The sequence below is a fragment of the Triplophysa rosa genome, linkage group LG12, assembly GCF_024868665.1.
Source record: "Triplophysa rosa linkage group LG12, Trosa_1v2, whole genome shotgun sequence".
NCBI classification, from domain to species: Eukaryota; Metazoa; Chordata; class Actinopteri; order Cypriniformes; family Nemacheilidae; genus Triplophysa; species Triplophysa rosa.
The window spans coordinates 17839597-17859618 of record NC_079901.1 but is presented as its reverse complement, the minus strand read 5'-3'; the positions used below and the strand labels follow the sequence as shown (position 1 = coordinate 17859618).

At 38.8% G+C, this 20022-nt stretch overlaps 1 protein-coding gene across 1 annotated transcript; it reads left to right on the top strand.

The window, feature by feature from the left end:
* The first annotated feature begins 7442 nt into the window (after window positions 1-7442).
* On the top strand, window positions 7443-12938 carry cbln1 (cerebellin 1 precursor). Its single transcript, XM_057347284.1, has 3 exons — window positions 7443-8024; window positions 8486-8605; window positions 11823-12938. Exons 1-3 carry the CDS (start codon window positions 7773-7775, stop codon window positions 12018-12020), a joined length of 570 nt encoding a protein of 189 aa, XP_057203267.1. The 5' UTR covers window positions 7443-7772; the 3' UTR covers window positions 12021-12938.
* Window positions 12939-20022: the final 7084 nt, after the last annotated feature.

The following is a 20022-nucleotide window of genomic DNA, read 5'->3' as shown; positions in this document are numbered from 1 at the left end:
TTTTTAGATATTATTTAAATTCTGTACATATACAGTGAAATGAAATATCGTCCCCCTAGATCTTCAGTGCAACTTGCAGGGAGTTACTAGGCCTACTGTCTTGTAAACAAAAAATATAATACTATAGCTTACTCCACTGTTAACAATAAAAAAGAGAAAAAATAATATGAAATGTACACTGTGTATAGCCAGTGATGGGAGATTAAAACAATACAATAATTTTAAACATTTTAAGATTAGTTTAAACCAGGACTAGGATTTACTTAAATTAAGCCCATTTGAATATGAGGCCCTGTTTCCATATGTTTTTTACTTTATATATTTTAAAATGATCTATTTTAGGCTTGGTCTTCTTTAAGATTAAGGTTTAGTGTCTGCATTTACATTGTAGTGGCCTGTTGCTGTCAGATTAATTGTCATTCTAACATTGAATGTGAAAAACAGCAATAAAAATCTTCTGTGGTGACAGACAATATACTGTAGATATGTGTAATCTAACATTGGGACAATTCAGTTATTGCATATATTTTGTTCCGGCAAAGTTATTTGTTTTATGCAGTTTCAATTGTTTTGTATTTGTTCATTTGATTTTAGAGGTATGCATGCAACATACATCAATAATTGATTGTAATCAATTGATTTTATTGTTTTAAATTAATTTGATCTAATTTAGGTGTATGGCATAAATTAAATAAATCCAGGAGGCAAATATTGAAAAACCATTCCTTCAGACTGCTTTACCAAATCTGTGTAAAAACTGTAAAAAGCTAATGGCTGGATTGTTTTATGAAAAAACCTAGAGTAATTAATACCGAATTTTTGTACATAAAGGAAATATGCCAGGAGTTTTGGCTCTAATAGTTTATAAACTGGCGGTCAGTCTTTGACTTTGAGTTTATCTTATACTCTAATTGAATAGCCGTCTCCTACAGTAGATGGCCTTTGATTTTTTCCTCACATGGTGGCCTAAACTCTTACATAGCTAATATACTGACTATTTCCTAAAAACGACTTGTATTTGTTGCTTGCAGTATGCCCCTGTTTGTATACAATCTATCTGCGAGTTTACCACGAACACCATACCAGCAGAGCTAAATGCTCACGATGTTCCATCGCCTGCTCTTTAACCTGCTATCTTCTCCTTTTAACCATCACCCAGTCCCAAACTAACTAACTCTTGTCTCATCCTCTCATATTATCTCAGAAGTATCTTCTCTCTTTTTCTTCTCCGACACCCTCCATCTGCCTCCTATCAGGCTGTCTCTCTTTATTACAGACCTCCTGCGTCTCTCACCTTGTCCCTCGAAAGCCCCGCCTCGTGAATTAGACCCTGAGAGAGGCAAGGGAGTGAACAACCAAACCGATGGAGGACCGAAGGAGCAGCCAAAATCAGCAAAAGTGATGACAGGTTATTTTTCACCAGCCTCCCTTGACAGTGCAATGCTGTTTTCTCTTCTCCTCTGACACACGGAAGATTTAATCTAGCCATCTCTAGGCGGCCCTTCCGCTCCTGTAACCAAATGAAAGCCATGATTACACGCGTTAAAGGCGGAGGGGGGGGGCTCGATACCTCGGTTCGAAAAGGGCCAGGGCAGCAGATTCGCCGGGCTCGGCAGGGTGATTCGGTGTGCGTGGGTACACGCGTTCAGATGCGTCTGTGTGTAAAGCATCGCTGTTGATGGTGGTCTTTATTGTTATGGAAGGTTATTGTTTCGTGTGCCAGGTGGGAGACATCTCAAGCCATAAAAGTGAATCGCACACCACAGACTCGCACACCGCTACTTTAAATGATTATTCTAATGGCCCTCCCTCCTCATCTAAATCTCTCCTCTCTTCCTTCTATGTTCTTTTGATGGAGATCGGCTTTGAATAATATAACATGCAGCTAGTTGGTTCTAGTTCACATGGCCTTCAACTTGTATATATATATACTGTATGTCATATGAGTCAAAACAAGTTTATTTGTTAAATTTGTCACATATTTCATAGCCATTCAAAAATGTTCATATCTGCATTTGGGTAGTTCACGAATAAATCATACACGTGTACAGTACTACGTATGGTATGACATAGCAAAATTTAGAAAACAAACTGTTAATATTACATTGTTATTATGAATATGTATATTTATCATATAAAATAGCATAAGAGAGATTTATCATTATTATTATTTATGCCGTCACACCATAGGACAAATTTGCATATTAGTCTGTCATTTCCTGTCTGCAGAAACTCTCAAAAAGTCCTGTGTCTGTCTCTTTAATAGTCAAGTGTGTCCTGTATGGCTGCATGCAATATTTATTCTATTCCTCCGCAAGGCCTTAATGGTTACTTTCCAAGCCAGCTGAGTGCACCATAACTCCAGTGCAATGCAGCAGGGAACGTAGAAATCTGAGAAATCTTTTATGTTTAGATAAGATAATGTCTAAACGGAGAATGCATTCATGGATAATAGCTTTACACATTCCCGCATGGTACCTTGACTATGCCGTTTATGTTTGCAAACTCTGATAAAGACACATAATTTGTCTGTGTTAGACTGAAATCACACCGTTTAAATAATTCAACCTTTTGTCACATTAGCGCTACGCTCAGTGCAGAGTTTATGTCTCTTCATTAATGCCATTGTAGGATCTGTACACACACCCCTCTTCTGCTGACACAGCATAAATTGTTTAAGGCTGTGACACAGATGTATTCGAATGACACCTCCACCTCCCCTTTTGTCCTTTGCTGCAGTGGACCCGAGCCAAACTCTTTTAAAATCATATTATCAAATCGCCTACAGGACAGAAACTATATTTTTGACGAGCCACCAACAGGCTGCGAATAACAGACTAATGTGATTTGGCAAATTGCATTTACAACGCTTTACATTCTTGATTGGATTACTCTCAGCAAAAAATTGGTTGCACTGCACTCCTAATCAAGTAAATCATAGCTTTCACCTCAAAATGTGTCAAATGAAAAGGGAACAAGGTTTATTAAACGTACAGTGTGCAAACCAAGTTTTAATAAGATTAGTATCAATTTCTCGTATCCGAAAGAGAAACATGCTCAATACCAGTTATGCCTTTTGCAATATCAGTTATGCCTTCCAATCCTCTTTTCGAATGAAAGTCTTTCGCTCAGAGGATTACAGTCAATTGAGTCCATATTTAGTTTCAAAGCCAAGGCACCTCCATGAGAAGCCTACTTTTTGCTTCTTCATTTGAAACAAACAATAACTACGAAACGCTTGGAGTTATAGAGGTTTCATGGGAAAACATGTCATTTGCAAGGTGATAAATATTTTAGCGTGCTAATTACCTTGGTTGTTAACTTCTCCTTTTGAGAACCAAAGTGTTTGCATGCTAATTGTTCTTTAATGACTACATATCGGGCAGTGTTGCTCTGCTGGGAGATCTAAACCTACCTTTATTTGCTTTATCTCATTATTTAGACAGGTATGCGTCTTGTTGTTATGTACTAGAGGTGTTTTCCTGCATTAGCAGCCAGGCATTGAGCGCCAGCTGGCAGCAGCGCAAACACAGTCATGCTTAACATATCACTGACACACCTCTTTCTCTCTCTCTATTTATACCAATTTATTTCTTTATTTAATGCATTCTTGCTTCATGATGCAAAGAGATGGAGGCACTTTAGACAACAGCATGATGCAACGAGACCTGGGGGGATATGAAGTGTGACAGGACATTCCTCAAAGGGAAGCTGTCACCAGACAACATCTGTGTCCTGATGCTTCACTAACCTGGCATTCGTTGTTCATGGAATCTATCTATCTATCTATCTATCTATCTATCTATCTATCTATCTATCTATCTATCTATCTATCTATCTATCTATCTATCTATCTATCTATCTATCTATCTATCTATCTATCTATCTATCTATCTATCTATCTATCTACCTATCTACCTATCTACCTACCTACCTACCTACCTACCTACCTACCTACCTACCTACCTATCTATCTATCTATCTATCTATCTATCTATCTATCTATCTATCTATCTATCTATCTCTATCTATCTATGGCCCTTTTGTCGATCTCACCTGTGTTGTTTCTGCTGGGTGGATCTCTAGAGTCAGCTGATGTTCTGCGTTTATTCATTGTTCATAACAGAGGTGGTCAATACAAAATGAGGTTCATTTATGCTGCGTGTCAGGAGAATTCTGTGGAGTGATAGCAAATTGAAGCTAACTAAAGAAACAAAATTCAATTCTACAGTATAGATATAATATACACAGTATTATACTATCTTTGCCCTCTAAATCAGGGGTCTTCAACGTTTTTCGGGGCAAGGACCCCTAGATGAAAGATGCATGGAGCAGGGACCCCCAAAATGTGTAAACAGAGCTATTTAAATAGAAACAACCCTATTGTCACAGCAATGTTATGTTAAAACATTACATTAGGACTTATTTTATTGTTGCACATAAGCTAAATACTTTTCTGTGTATTATTTTTGTTTTTAATATAGATTGCTTGATTATTTTAAGGGATTTTCAGCATCAAACATTTTCATTTTACTGTGAGATGGACAATTAAAACATTTATTTGAACCTTAGTTTAAATTAAGGCTTCAATGAGATGACTGACCCTGGTTAATGGCACAAAGACTATTCTAGTGGAGGTAGGGGTTGTCTCTGGATGCGAAAGAAATTAGTGCAGATTTTATGCATTCTGTTGTAAAATCAGGCCGTTTTTTTAAGTGTCATTCTTTTTTTTTCTCTTCCGCTTCTCTGTGTGTTGCAGAACACACCGCTATTTTATAAATCTGAGCTCCTTTGTCCTTCTCGTGCAGCATTGTCAGCATTGTCGCGGCTTTTTTTCGGGGCAACTTGTTTGACGTGCAGCATAGGTCTACTACACGGTGCGTGTTTCATTGATTTTAAACACGTAAGATAGTTCTGTCCGAGTTTACAATGCAGAAGCGGTGTGGTGTCATTTGACTGTCAAATTAGCGCTTTATAGATTTAACAAATTTGAACAGAAGTTCAGAAACATATGAGAATGCACTTTATTTGCACGCAACTCCTTTCATGTGTACTTTTATCGGAAGGGAGACAGAGAATGCACTGATTCTAACCCAGTTTTTATGATCCAGATATAACGTTTCTTCCATTGCTTGCTTCCGCTGCCTGAATGGATGTTTCTGTCTGCACGCACGCAGGTTAAAATTGCAATGCGCAGGAGCTTCGATGAGTCCGCGCTGCCGCGCACGTGCGCAGCTTAAAGAGAACATTGGACCCATGCTTTACATTTTTGACAAAAAGTTGCCTGTGAGTAAACAGCAATTAGCGGACCTTGCTAATAAACTTGCAGTACCACCGCGGACCCCTATGTTGAAGACCCCTGCTCTAAATGTAATGAGAATGTGTATCTGTCAGTATGTATGTGCATATTTTTGTCTCTTTTCTACATCTCAATTTCATATAACTTTCAAGGTTATAACTTTATTCATGTGTTCAACGTGTTGTCATTTTCTTCTTGTACAGCTGATTTGATACAATGCAAATTGTAAAAAGCGCTTTAAATATAAATTTGACTTGACTTGAGTGTTTAATATTTTAGTTACATAAACTGTAAATGTATTTTTGTTTGTTAAGAGTTGTCACAAAAGCCATTATTATATCGATATCATGTTATACACATAATATCGTAAATAATTCAGGAATCCTTTTAAGATTTTGCCACAATGGTTAAAAAGTCATTGTAATTGGCCAATCACAAACCAAATAAAAAAGAATTTGAGGTTGTATTATCTATTTAAGATATTTAAAATTCTATAGCTATTGTGATAATATTATGATTGTGAATTCTTTTGCCCATTATAATCAATAGGGGAAATTTTATAACATAACAGCCCCATTGTTTGTTTACGATTTTGAATTAAATACACTTTATTAAAAGATTGTTTATTTGCACTTATGAAACTTAATGAACATTGAAACATAAAACAATAAATGGTTAAAAAAAGATATAGAGATATTTAGACAGACATTCAGATAAAACAGCGTTTAATTTTTAAACACAGAAATCTCTATGGTATTATTTGCTGTCTGATCATGTCTTTCTTGCCTTTGCATCAGGCACGTTTAAAGCACCTTGTCTTGTAGGCGGCTGACCTCACTAAACCTGGGCCTGCAGCTCATCATCTTTCTTCAGAACTTTTCTTTTGATAAAGTGAATGGTTGACTCACTGACTCCAGCCTGCATGCTGTGCCTGTGGAGATATACCAGTGAGATACCGTTTAGTCTCTTTTTCATAAGAGCAAGTGTCCATACATTTGTGCTTTTACACAAAAATCTCTATAATTGTGTGTATTTTTTCATCCGTTTACCAGCTTAAGGTCTGAAGATACTACCCACAAAACACTTAACCCGACCTCTTAGTTTAAACACTCAACCCCTTTCACAGGTTGCCTTCCGTTCCTTTAATTAGCGCTGTAGCCCAACTCACGTACATGCTTTGTTGTCGCTGCTGTTTCTTTCAAATGTCAAGCGCGTCCTGTGTTCTTGTTTAGCTCACCATGTCTCCTTTCCTCCTAAAACCTGCTCAGTGATCTCATTTATTAAATGTCATGTAAGAACTGCGCTGGAGCAGAATGATTGCTGTCAGAAAAGGCCCTCCGTAGGCAAAGATGCATTTAAGACGCGGCCTCAGACCACATCATATAACTGTGTTCAAACTCTGTGCGAAATATTTTGAGCAACGGCATATGCTTCTTAAGTTTTTTTTGGCATGAACAGCCAAGGGAAATAGTTTTTCCTGTGTATTCACAATGCGTCATCGGTTTCCAAACAGAAAATGTGCTGAATAGATGGAGTTTAGTGTCAGTATATTACAGTCGGCTGACATATGATATTGATTATAATATCGATTGAATTAACTAAACCAGCTCCATTACTGTCCTCTCTGCTAAAAGTTGGCTTATCCATTTGAAGAAGGCGCACGCAAAACGCGCGTACTGTTCTTGGAAAACGTCCTGTGACTCCGCGAAAGATGTCCAATCTTGCGTAAAAACAACTTTGTTAACTTCTTCCACAAGGAATTTACGAAGCCAACCTCGTCTGTCTTATCGTGCACTCACAATCCATTAATCGTGAATGACGTTTTAACGCAGCGTGGAAGAATAATTCGCGTCCTTGTGTCCGGTAGAATGATGACAAAACGCGCCCCTATTTTCAGCGGATCGGGGTGTCATCCCCTTCTGTCTACTAGTAGTCGGCGGTTCCACCTGTAAGATACTTCTTGTGAGGGGTGGGACCCCATCAGCAATGTCACGAGAAGAGGCGGTCCGTGCACTGGGTTTGGAGAAGGATTGGAAAAGTAAAGACGGTCTCCTGCGCTGATTGGGGGTCCGGAGGGGAGAACGAGGAGGGCGGGAGGATTGCGCTCACGAGCTTTTGTGTTTCACTTCTAATATCTCACATATCAATAATTGAGCGCGCGAGTAGACGGACCCCACGCGCTATGTGTTCTACTGCGCGCGGAATCGAAATCAAGGGCCTTGATCCGCTTTCAATCGGCTATTCCACTACGGACTGAGAGGAGAACACTGGAAGTGCTGGTAAAATATCAATGACAGTACAGAGTCGGTGAGGGGGAAAACTGTTTGTAGTCTTGACTTGAACAGTTGGAAAGGACTTCATTTTACAGTGAGGAGAGGTTTGGAGCGGTTTCGGTTTCCCGTGCACGGCAGGGGATTTGAGCGGAATATCTTTGTGAGAAGACTGCTGTTAGGTGCAGAGTGAAGTTGGCATTATGTTAACGTTGGTTCTAGGCGCAGTGTGGCTAGTGTGCCATGCATACGCACAGAATGAGACAGAACCCATTGTACTAGAGGGGAAATGCCTGGTTGTGTGCGACTCAAATCCGACCGCGGACCCGACTGGGACGGCTCTTGGGATATCGGTGCGTTCGGGGAGCGCCAAAGTGGCTTTTTCCGTGGTGAGGAACACGAATCACGAACCGTCTGAGATGAGCAATCGAACAATGGTGATCTACTTTGATCAGGTAAACATGCATCATGGATATAGCAAGGCACTTCAGGCACAGTTTCTTATGTTGCGTTACTTTTAATCATTAAAAAAAGATTTTTTGGCATTGGTCATTTTTTCAATTGTCTAAATGAATTACGGCTAGAAAATAAACTAGATCCTAGATCACAAAACTGAAGAAATATTACATCGTTAATTCATATGTGTAGTCTATTGGGATATGTCACATTTCTCTCCATATCCACGTCGTAAAGGTTAATTACAGGCTAATGGCTTTCATGATATCTAATAGCTCTGAACTTCATTTTTTTCGTGTCGTAAAACTATCCTCTGCTGTTGTGTAAGCTCTATTTCTGTTCTACTAGCATTTTTTTCAGTTCTTGTAGGTTTACGGAATAGCCAAAAGCATTAGTAAAGAGCAAAACAAGGCATTATTGCTTGTCTGATACCCGTTTTGATGACTCAACCTTCCCTCAGGTACTTGTGAACATAGGTAGAAGTTTCGATGAGGAAAGGAGCAATTTCTTCTCCCCGCGCAAAGGGATATACAGTTTTAATTTCCACGTAGTGAAAGTGTATAACCGTCAAACCATCCAGGTAAGTGATTTTTTTGTCATTACATAATGCTCACCTGTCCCACTGTCTTTATGTTCCTCTCCTATACATTCAGCAGTGCGTGCCTAAACGTGCGCGAGAGCGCGCGCATAGTCAGGCGCATAGCCTACAAATTATCTAGGTTTTGACACAGACTGTGAAGACTTCGGATGTCTAGAGAGGAAGGACGTATTTTATTTACCCAATTAGCACGAAATATAACAATCAGCCCAAAACTGTCTTGTCGAGTGTCTGGCGCGTGTTCAGGACCATGGACAGAGAACTCGCGTGACCGATCAAATTATAAAACCACTCTGCTCTCTATAGCTCATACCTGGCTTACAATAGATTGGAATTAATATAAAACAAGTCATAAATGTATCGTTTTAGGACACAAAACTGTTAAAATTACGTTTCTCGCCTAGTCGAAAGATTTCGAGGCTGGCTTTAAAACGTTCATAAAGAGGTAGGCTGTCTTTTACTAACCAAAGCCTAGAATACATAGGCTGCTTAATCTCCCCGAGGATTCACAATTACATCCCGTTATTCCGCTCTGATCGGCGACTGAATTAGAAACTACTCAAATCACAAATTTCCCAATTCATCACTGAAGTGCAAACATTGACTAATTGAAGACAATAAGCTGTCGAAACAGCGAAACACACACGCACACACACACGCACACACACACACACACACACGCACGCACGCACGCACGCACGCACGCACACACACACACACACACACACACACGCACGCACACGCAAGCACACGCACACGCGCACGCACACACACACTGTACAACATAAGATGAGACAATATGAGCGAAATAAATCAACACCAAAGCGCTCTAATCCAGAAAAGTTCATTTAAATAGGACAAATAATAAAAAAAAGGTGTCAATACAAAGAAAACACATTAATATCTTTGCATTGGTGTGGCTGTTTCTTTTTCTGTTATTTGTTTCTTTTTTAACCATGCTTACATTAATTATACTTCTACTTTTTACATATTTATACATTAAATTTTACATCAGATACATTTGTGCACACAAACAGAGAAGCTGAAATGGAAGTGAGGGTGAAAGGAGAGCTTATGGGATATATATTTGCGCTGTTTATTAAGTTTAAAAGGCCAGATAGTCGACAGAAGAGTGTATTTTCAATGATTATTAAAAAAACATTGTTCTAATAAAGATACATTTTTAGCAATCCTGCACAAACATAAAATGCAGATCTCTATAACATCTTAGTAATTAATTATACACTTTGATTTCTGTCTTTGGGAACCACTTTTAAGGGAGGGCTAAAACTATGCTCATCTTACATTTGGTCGACAAGAATTGTGTTAAATTTGTCATATGCTCAGGTTATCTGATAAAGTACACATTTTGTTTTTGTAAACTACACATGGTACTATTCCACCCTGTTGTTCTGAAAGGGAGGAGCAGGCCTCTCTTTTACCACGCAGAGATAGGACATACGTATAACACACATGCAATTATTTGAAAGGTGTGTGAATAAACAGTCAGATGGCCCATACTGTACATTTTTTGTATGAATGTCAACAAATTCTACTAAATTAGAATTGCATGCACCAGTCTAAATATAGCTCTGATCTATTTTTATTATCATTCTCTAGAGTTTAACATCTGTTAATATTCCCACAGTAGATCTTATGTAGTATCATGTGGTACTTCAACACTCCAAGGAAATGTCCTGACAACACATGGTATCTGATTGGGAAAAAGGCTTTCTTTTTCAGCTCTGGTTCAGGTGTTTGATAGTCTCAGAATCTAATATTCACATTCTATAGTTAGAATGATATAGGTCATTTTTTTCATTTCAATTTCAGGTTTTATTAAAAATAAATAATACAAACATGATTTTGTGTAAGACATATTGCTGTGGAAAAAAGCAGCAGACCTGCATTTGAATATTGATCGCAGATGTATACTTTTTCATAGTTTGAGAAAAACAATTTTCTTTGAACCCTTAGATGTGACAGAGGGTAATTAAGAAAATTACTTTCTGACCTAAAATAATAACCCAAATGACAAAGGACCACACATATAAAAACTATTATGGGTAACGTCAACCATTACGCATGCCTGAGACAGGCAATGCGGCGGCGGACTAAAGGAACTGAGAGAGAGCGAATAAGGGGGCGTCCTCCGTCACTCCGCTGCGTCATTTGGACAGGAAGCTATCTGTTGGTTCTGCTAAATGGAGCATTAAATTGTGTGTTGAGTCAGTAATGAACCGTAACATTGTCTTTACTCAATTTTGAGGGACTTCAGTTTTAGTAATATTTAGCATATAGTGATGATTGATGTCTCAATCATGCAATGGTATTCTGCTCCACATGTACTTGTTAAGTTAAAGAATATGTTTTTAAGAATGGAAATACTTAACACTGGACATTTAATTGCAGAAACATAAAAGTCACCCAAAGGACTTACTCTAGCTGTGTGAGATATCTTAGCCTGGTTATCCTTTAAAAAATGCATTGCGTCATGACTGAAGGTACATAGTGAAAAACTTTTTTTTAGGCCAGTGCATTTTTTCTTAAGGTTTATGCATGTATATTTGCATATTAAAAACGAACTGATTTTTGTATCGATGGCTGCACATCATATTCAAGGCATCTTTCCAATAACCTCAAGCTCATTCCTGACTGAGAGATCTTTCAAGTTTCAAATCTCTTTTTGCTCTTCTTCGTTCTTTGTCTGAAAATGGCTGGCATAGAAAAACAAACACAAATAAACCAATGTGCCATTTTCATTTCCCCTGGCAAAGGCCTATAAATGCTTTGATCAAGTTTTAGGATGTTATGGAGAACTGTCTGCTCTATTGTCAAGAGGCTTGTGAGCATGCAAAATAAAGGGAACAAGAGTGTGTACATTACATCTAGTGTTGCAAGTTAGAAAATCAAAATAGGCCCTTGTTTATAATAATAACAATACAGTCAACCTCTGTCTCTTTGGGCTTTTATGTAGCGTACACGTTGTTTTATTCATCCAAGCAGTACCTGATTGTTATGCCTGCTTAGCTCACCTGGGGGTTTCTTCATTGCTGAATTATTTTGTAAAATTCAGCTCCTTAAAGCAAGATCATAAAATGGCACACTTGAGGGACAAAAAGTACAACGTGTGTGTTTATATATCCGTGTATGTGTGAGAATCCTCTCTCTAATCCAAATTCTTGCTTCCATGTGACAGGTGAGCCTGATGCACAATGGCTGGCCAGTGATCTCCGCCTTTGCTGGGGATCAGGACGTCACGCGCGAAGCAGCCAGTAACGGCGTCCTGATTCAAATGGAGAAAGGTGACCGCGCCTACCTCAAGCTGGAGCGGGGCAACCTGATGGGCGGCTGGAAGTACTCCACATTCTCTGGCTTCCTGGTCTTCCCCCTGTAGAGGAGGGGCACGACAAGGAGGGACTATTGCTCTTTAGCTCGCCGGCTTGTGGGAGATAGAAGGGATATGAGGGTGGATGAGATATAGGATGCTAGCGAGAATGTAAAGAAAAAATATAGAAAGAGAAAATTTTGTGGCAGGCTCTCAGTCGCACTCACTTCGCTCTGCTGCTTGACTACAGCTCTGGACAGCCAAAACTTTTTTATTATCCTTATTATAAACGATAATTGAAACGATCCGGAAAGAAAGCATACAGAAGACCGTGGCCCTTCCCCTCCCGTTCATCCCATCGCAATTCCCCCTCGAAATTGTTCATCTGCTCTGAGGATCGTCCTTCAGCAGCCCAGATCTCCATTTCACACAGATCATCTCTGTATATTCTCTCCATAAATGCATACTGTGAGTCTCAGATATCATTCTCATTCTTGTCAGTACCCAGGTCTAGTCGCCCTTCTCTGGCCTGCTCTACTGCTCCTCTCGCTCACTCTTTCCTTCCTCTGAGAGGGTGTCTGTGCTGTGTCATGACTGATAGATCTCTGGATCCCAACAAAAAGACTGCATACTGGATATATACATATATAAATACATTAAAAGTTTCTATATGATTATGATATACTCCATGCCTAACTGAATTTGGTCAACTCTCTGTATTTCTGTATTTCAGTGTTAATACTTAGTGATTGTGTGTGGATTATCAGGCTGCTGTCCAACTACCAATGCTTCTTGTTTTTGTTTCGGTCAGAAATGTGGCTAAGATTAAACTATATCAGAAATACTATAAAGTACTATAAAGTTTTATTATCATTGATTGTAAAATATATGTGAACATTTACCAGACAAAATCCTCCCTTTTATTCAGTTACATTACCTATTGTTTTTTTCTTTGATTCAATAAAGATTAAATGGTACTTTTCTTAATCTGATTCTGTGCTTTGAGATTTAAGTGGCGTACAGCCATACTTCATCTCACTAAAATGACAATTCGGTAAGTGTGTGTGTGTGTTCCACAGAGAAACAATGACACACTGTTGGCTTGTCTCATTGGTTTTTGCTCTCTCGTGATGTAGATTTGCTTGACTGGCCTCTCTCTCTTCCTCTCTTCCTCTGTCTCTCTCTACCGGGCGATTGGGGCCTCTCTCATCTGCACTCAAGATTCTAATGAGCTCCTGGGGGGAAATTAACACTTGCATAATAAGCAAACCCCACTGTTTACACAAAAATCATGTTGCGTACATCTTTCCAACTCTTATCTTTTATTATTTTTTCTTTTTGCCTTTTACATCTTGCATTTCATACTACGTATGAAAGGAATTTGATTGCTGACTATTTTAGGGACAGTATATCGTACTCTGTATTAATTTGAATGATTCATGCATAAGAGGTATGATGTGGTTAGTTATATGACTCATCTGCTGTCCTTCAACCCAAATGCTTTCTTGTCTTCTTCAAAAGTCAACACAGGAGCTCAGCGTTTTGTCAGGCAAAGCGCACCTCTGCACATTACGCTGCTATCTCTTCACAATGCGAAATACTGCTGTATGTGAGGTGCCCCTCAAGGAAACTTGCTGCTTCAGTGCTCACTGTGAGAAGATGTAGAGGGTGAACAGACAAGTGTTGAGCTGTGAAATGTTAACACAGCACCATAAGAGCTCCATGTCTCTGCTGGTCTGTGCGCACACAGTATGGGCCTGTTTAAAACCACTCATTAGTGTCTGCACACTTATCATTTGTCGGAGCAGAACGATGAAATGAGAGCTGAGAGGCATGTTGGAAGTGCCGAGGGAAAAGACGAGATTTTGACTTGCTTGAATGGTAATTACGGCATGTTGAAGGATACAATGATGAATATCAGTTGAGCAAATCTTGTCTAGTTAGTATTCAGTTTCAATATTTAACAATTGTTTGTTTTGGTGTTCACAGCAGTTTCTACACAGTTTTTTAAGCCTGTATGAGTTATCATTGTAAAAGCGTGACAACTCAGTAAGATGTTTTATGATCTCATGATCACACTGTTAAATCGACCGTAAAAGTCAACAGACAGGATATGAATTCAATCATCCAGATTTATGCCAGCATGAGAGCGTACAGTATTTATTCCGTAGCCTAAAGGTCGCGAGAGATGTTCTCCACTCACTGTGACACGCCACGTGCTTCTTTTGGGCACGAGCCCGGTGCGCTGACTGGAGTGAGGCACATCATCCATCTCCCCGCTCTGACTACATTACCGGAGACCTCGGCCTTCGCGCGCTACGGCTACGGGAGGGCGGCACATAACCATGAAAAACAGCCATATGGTGTCTCTCCTGGAAGCGCGCTTCTGTTTAAGATTGATCGAGTGGAATATTAAGGAAAATGAAGCTAGCTTTGAGAAAGTAAGTTACAGCAGTGACACATTTTTTTTGTAGCGCATATAACGACGTAAAACGTAACGTTAATGTGACGCCAACTCCGGAAGTAAGTTTTTCCTTTCATTTTCTCAACATCTCTTGAGTTGTAAACGTACCGCCATAAAACATTCAAAGTAAGTTAGAAGTTGTCAACGTAACTCACGCGATGTGCCTTCTTCTGAAGCCTGTCTCACTAAACAGCGTTGGAGCACACTGTAGGTTTGTCTTGAAAAGTTAAAAGGCCGATAAAAAACATTTCTCTATAGAGAATTTTTTTTTTTTACCTTACTCTGACGCTATAGATAGACCATATGCACGCAGACTGATGACGTACGTCCGCTTAAATCTCAGCCAGCTAAGCCACTTCCACTCTCATAGTGCTGATGTCATTTAAGACCAAGTGATAAGGATATGTTTACTACAAAAAAACATTCAAATTTCAGCGAACCAGCACTACAGCTGAGCATTGTTGCTGTGATTAAGCATCAAGTAAGTGCAAAAGTTTACTTGGGTTTTTTTATTTTTATTTGTGGATGTAGTTTGAAACGTATAGCTTTTTTGGTTGCATTTTACAAGTACAAAAGACAAAGTTTTGTGTTTACAATTTCACATTATAGGCCCTAAAAATTATGCCCAGTGCCAGTAATTATACGACAATTCAATGTCATTGAAAAGAGGTGAGAGAGAGAACAGCAGTTAAAGGGGAAGGTAGTGAGACATCGCAGATTGAATTTTAATTGCCATATGAGGAACCATATTAGGAATGTTTACTTTAACTGATGTTTACTGTGATGCTCGAGCGGGAGTGGAGTAATTATAACGGCTCTGAAATTAAATGAACCGCCTGCTGAATTTGATTTGCGCTTTAGAAACGAGTGACAGAGATGTTGACATCATTTTATCTGCTTTAGAGGGGTTATGCGCCCACGTCACACCAACACTCATAATTACGCAGCGTCATCAACAGCTGCAGCAGCAAATAGCTCATCTCTGTGGCATGTTTTTCTCCTAATGTAATTGTATTGTTATTTGTTTGAAGAAGTGTTGTTTTAACATTTTATGATAGATAATTGCTGTTGGTAAACCAGGTTATCTAACAAGCTTAAATCTAAGAAAAAACCACTGAAAGTGGTGTTTTTTAAATTAGTTTTTTTGTGTACTGTTAGTTTGAGGGTTTAAACAAATGCCCCACACAAGACATTTTGACTGCTTATTTAAAAAATGACTGGCAGATTTTTTTTGCACATTTTTTATCTAGACATGAATGATTTTGAGTCATAAAACATTTTCTTCAGTTTTGGTTGCATTTCATCAATTATGTGGTTAAAGGTTTGCAGTGATTTGAGATTTATTGTTTCTGAATGAGCCTTATTTTTCCATGGGGAAATAACCCAGTAAACTGCAGGGATATTGATGATTTTGCCAAAGGACTGAACACCAAACTGTTTAAATATTTAAAATCTGGGGAACTGATGTTTCAGCACATTGTTTCAACTCTAAAGGCCACACAATATGTTATCACATGCTGCTCTCCACTGTCAGTCAAATGATCGGCTTGAGACCTGCAAAGAAAATGTGGGTCATTAAATTTAAAACACATCCTTGTTGTATTGCTGCTGCATGTTTTGAGATGTGAAAGATTGTCATGTACCGTTAAGTGTTTGGATGAAAAAAATGTAATTTACTTTTCAATATTTTAAAATTGTTCTTAAAACGATCTGACTGATGTTTAGTCGTTCGGTGTCTCGCTGTGTTTTATTTTGGTCCCCTATAACTCGTGGGCGAGAAGGCCTGTTACATTAATGGGGAACAATTGAATGTTAGTGTCACAAATTATCTCTGCGAATGATATCATTCCGCATATTAATCCCTATCCCATAAACATAGCTGCTGTGCTTAAACTGAAAGTGAGTGAGAGAGAGAGGTTTTAATCATGCTCATAATTAGTTTATGTGCGCTTCATTTAGCTACACTGTGTTTATCCGAGGCCTGTTGTACTCACTTTAGCAGGTTAATGTGTTTTCTGTTTACCAACAAAAAATGCAATTATCTCTTTAATCATATTAGATACGTTTAGAGTGCAAAAACCTAGTATGCTGCCTACCACACTTCAGAAACAAGATTGAGTTACAAACAAACCAGCAGCATTTCTGAAAATATATTGTCATTTGGTCCGTTACAAAGTGTTTTAATTTGACCTACGTATCCACCTGCAGTTAGAGGTTGTCATAATAGCCGGTACAAACGCAAAAAATATCTACAAAACATTTGTTTTTACCTTAATCGACGCACCAGAGCTGAATCTGGATGTCGCGCACCCTATGATCTGCATCCATTATTCATTATTTTAGCCTACTGAATGCCCTTTCTCCTGGACAATTTACCTTCTTGACTACAATAACTAATAAACATCGTTCAAAGGCAGGCATTTATGGTGAGAGTGACAATAAATGTAGAAAAATATCATTATTATATATCATAGATTATATATAATCAAAACATATTTAGCACAACTAAATAAACAGTATGCAAATAGTGGTATAATAATATTAGCAGCAGTTAAAATTGAGCTGTTAGCAATAGCATTTTTATATGTATTTAGCTGTATAAAACTTAACAGGCTAAAGCAAACCTTCCTGCCAGCGGATCGCAGTTGCATGACTAAGTTAACAGTTACAGGACATTACATTTTAATTAATTTGACAGACGCTTTTATCCATATCACAATTAAAGGGGTCAAATGACAGGGCTAAAATGAATATTATTGTTTGTTTTAGATGAAATGCAATGTGTATACACGATTTAAGGTTCAAAAACGCTGTATGTTCCACACACCGTGCATGTTTGTATCTCCTCTTTGCCCCGCCTCTCTGAAATGCACAGATTTTTTACAAAGCTCATCGCTCTGAAAAGCGAGGTGTGCTATGATTGGCCAGTTAACCAGTGCGTAGTGATTGGTCGAATACTGCAAGCGTGTGACGGAAATGTAACGTCTCTTATTTGGAACATCAGGTTCCAAAGCAATTGTGCTGACAGGTACGACCCATCTTATTTGCTTACTTGAGGCGTTTCAGGCAGGTCTGTGTGAGCATTCGCTTTCAGATAGAATGCATCTTTTGTTCAGAAACTTAAATTTTTGCAATTTTACGACATGAATGGGCAATTTATAACACACCAAAGACACGTATTCGCGCCATTTGACCCCTTTAACATTTTGTCAACACGCTAAACATTACTGATAGCCTAGTTTACCAGGCCATATTACTATGAGGATTAAAGATGAAGTAAACAAGGGAGAGAATGAACAACATGAAATTTTTATTTAATAGACATAAAAACAAACAGTTATTGGTTAGTATGTTTTGAGTTGTTTTTAGACAGTTGTGATGGATGCTGCAGCTCAGTGGAGACCTGCGATACAAGAGCAACCAGCCGTTTCCATTCTTCCGTTATTAGTTGTAAGGATCCAGGAATGTTTGCTCCACTTTGACTGTGATTCAGATCTGCTTTTAAAAACACGAATTCGTGGTATGTCATGGACAAATGTCGACCGACTTTCCCACTGTGCATGTAAGTTACTGGTAACTTATGTCTCTGTGCTTTTATAGTTGAACATCGAAGACCCGTCAACTCCGAGAGAAAATACAAAATAATTGAATATATCTTCATATGATATATCACGCCACTTCATCCTCCCAAACTATGTAATGCATCGCGTGAAACAATGTTCACCAAAGTGGTTTTAATGGTGATTTGAGTATGCTCCTGTGACACCACTTCAATTGGTTTCCACTGGCCAGCTAATAAAATGGAAGTCTCTTTACTTCCGCGTTCAAAAATAAGGTTGGTAGACGTTTTGTGTAAGTGAGAGGGGGAGACAACGGAAGGAGATGTGTGGTTTCAGAGAGCAAGAATCGGCTGAGTGGTTTCGTAATTGGGAGGAACGAGTTGGTTTTGACTGGTGCAAAAACACAAAGCATTGGAATATTACATTTATTACCCGACGAGTCTTCTAAGAGCTCTTTAGCAGCCCTTAAACTGTCACCAGGCTCAAGTTTGTCATTACTATAAAGGGCTGCAAATCTACAAGTCATCAAATATGGATGCAAGACCATAGAGAGAGAGAAATTTATGTGGAGAAGAGAATAATTGTATGACTGCCTAAGTATTCTGGATAAATCCTAATTACACTGCAGAAAGCAGCACAGAGGCACGGATGAGAGGAGTGCAGGGCTTGAACACAATGTTTCTTGTTGTTTCTGAGGGTTACGTTCTGACTCAGTCATCTGAAGTTAATTTAATTCTGTACATATTGCTTTAACTGAAGTATAAAGCAATGAACTGCATTCAACCAAAGTTGTTAAATTGGTTTATAAAAAATTACTATGAAGCTCTAAAATCTCCAAAGCTCGAATCTCAATAGCTTTGTGGAACTATGTTCACTATGATAAAGGATGTTTGTTTGTTTGTTTTTGTTTCATTGTAGAAAGAAAATTGCTTCTAGTAATGACAATAATACTGGTAGTAAGGAAACCACTACTAATTAGAAATAATAACACATGTCAGAGTTTTAACGCTGTGGTTTCATGGGGATCTGTGTTCCAATCCTTTTTACAGTTTCTTTATAGCAGGAACTACAGTAGAAAGTGTACAATACCATTAGATTCCTGTCATTTAACTTGTGTTGCAGTTACAGATTCAGTTGGTTCACTCTGTTTATACTTTTGATGTGCTACTGGGAGTGGCATGGGTGTGTGGAGTGATCATGTTCCATTATAAGATCCCAGGGCTCTAGATGTGCTGTTCTACAGCGGTGACCATCCTGACCCTCAGATAACAGATTTTTTTCTCCCCGGTGCCTGTGGATACAGAGGGTTCCGGCATCCGTTGGGCGCCTGGTTGCGGTGACATGGACTACAGTATTCTCACACGTTTCACTACTATCCGTTCCATCACTCACCCACCTTGGTCCCAGCAGCCATTGAAGATGATGATAACTTCTCCAGTGACATTTAGTAACCTTTTCCATTGGGAGGCAAGGGGATGGAGATCTGAAAGACGGAGAGGGCGATAGAGGGAGGGGTTGACATCTATACGTGGCATTCTTCTTTGTATCATCGCACCACATGTCATCTTTGCTTAACCTTTTCTTTTCAGCCCACCTCAGTTCTTGGCTCCGGCCATTATGAGGCACATTGTGCACAGCAACAACAGCTTGTGTTTGTGCATGCGTCAGTGTGACTGGAAGAGAAGTTTTAGGAGTGGGATTTTTTCTAAATAAGACACAGTAGGAATCGTCTCGTATTATGTTTTGTATTAGCAAGGGGAAATATCTGGTGTTGTCAAATGATGGCGCAATAAAGTTTCGTAAATGTTTGAACATGAGGCTTCACACAGAGAATGCAGACTGTAGTGGGAATGGCACCACATTGCAGTTTACTCTTGATAGCAATTCTTCTAAGTTTGTGTTTATTTTTTTTATTTCTACATCGCAGTGTGTTTATTTTAGAATGGCTCATTAGCTGAGAGGGCGTTAGTAAAGTAGTCAGTGTTTCCCCTAGGTTTACAGCTTTTGAATAAATAATGTTAAATCAATCAATCTAATGTTTTTTTCA

Coding starts and splice junctions, on each gene's coding strand:
- cbln1 (XM_057347284.1), top strand. CDS start 7,773: ATGTTAACGTTGGTTCTAGGCGCAGTGTGGCTAGTGTGCCATGCATAC. Junction 8,025..8,485: donor TGGTGATCTACTTTGATCAG/GTAAACATGCAT, acceptor ACCTTCCCTCAG/GTACTTGTGAACATAGGTAG. Junction 8,606..11,822: donor ATAACCGTCAAACCATCCAG/GTAAGTGATTTT, acceptor TCCATGTGACAG/GTGAGCCTGATGCACAATGG.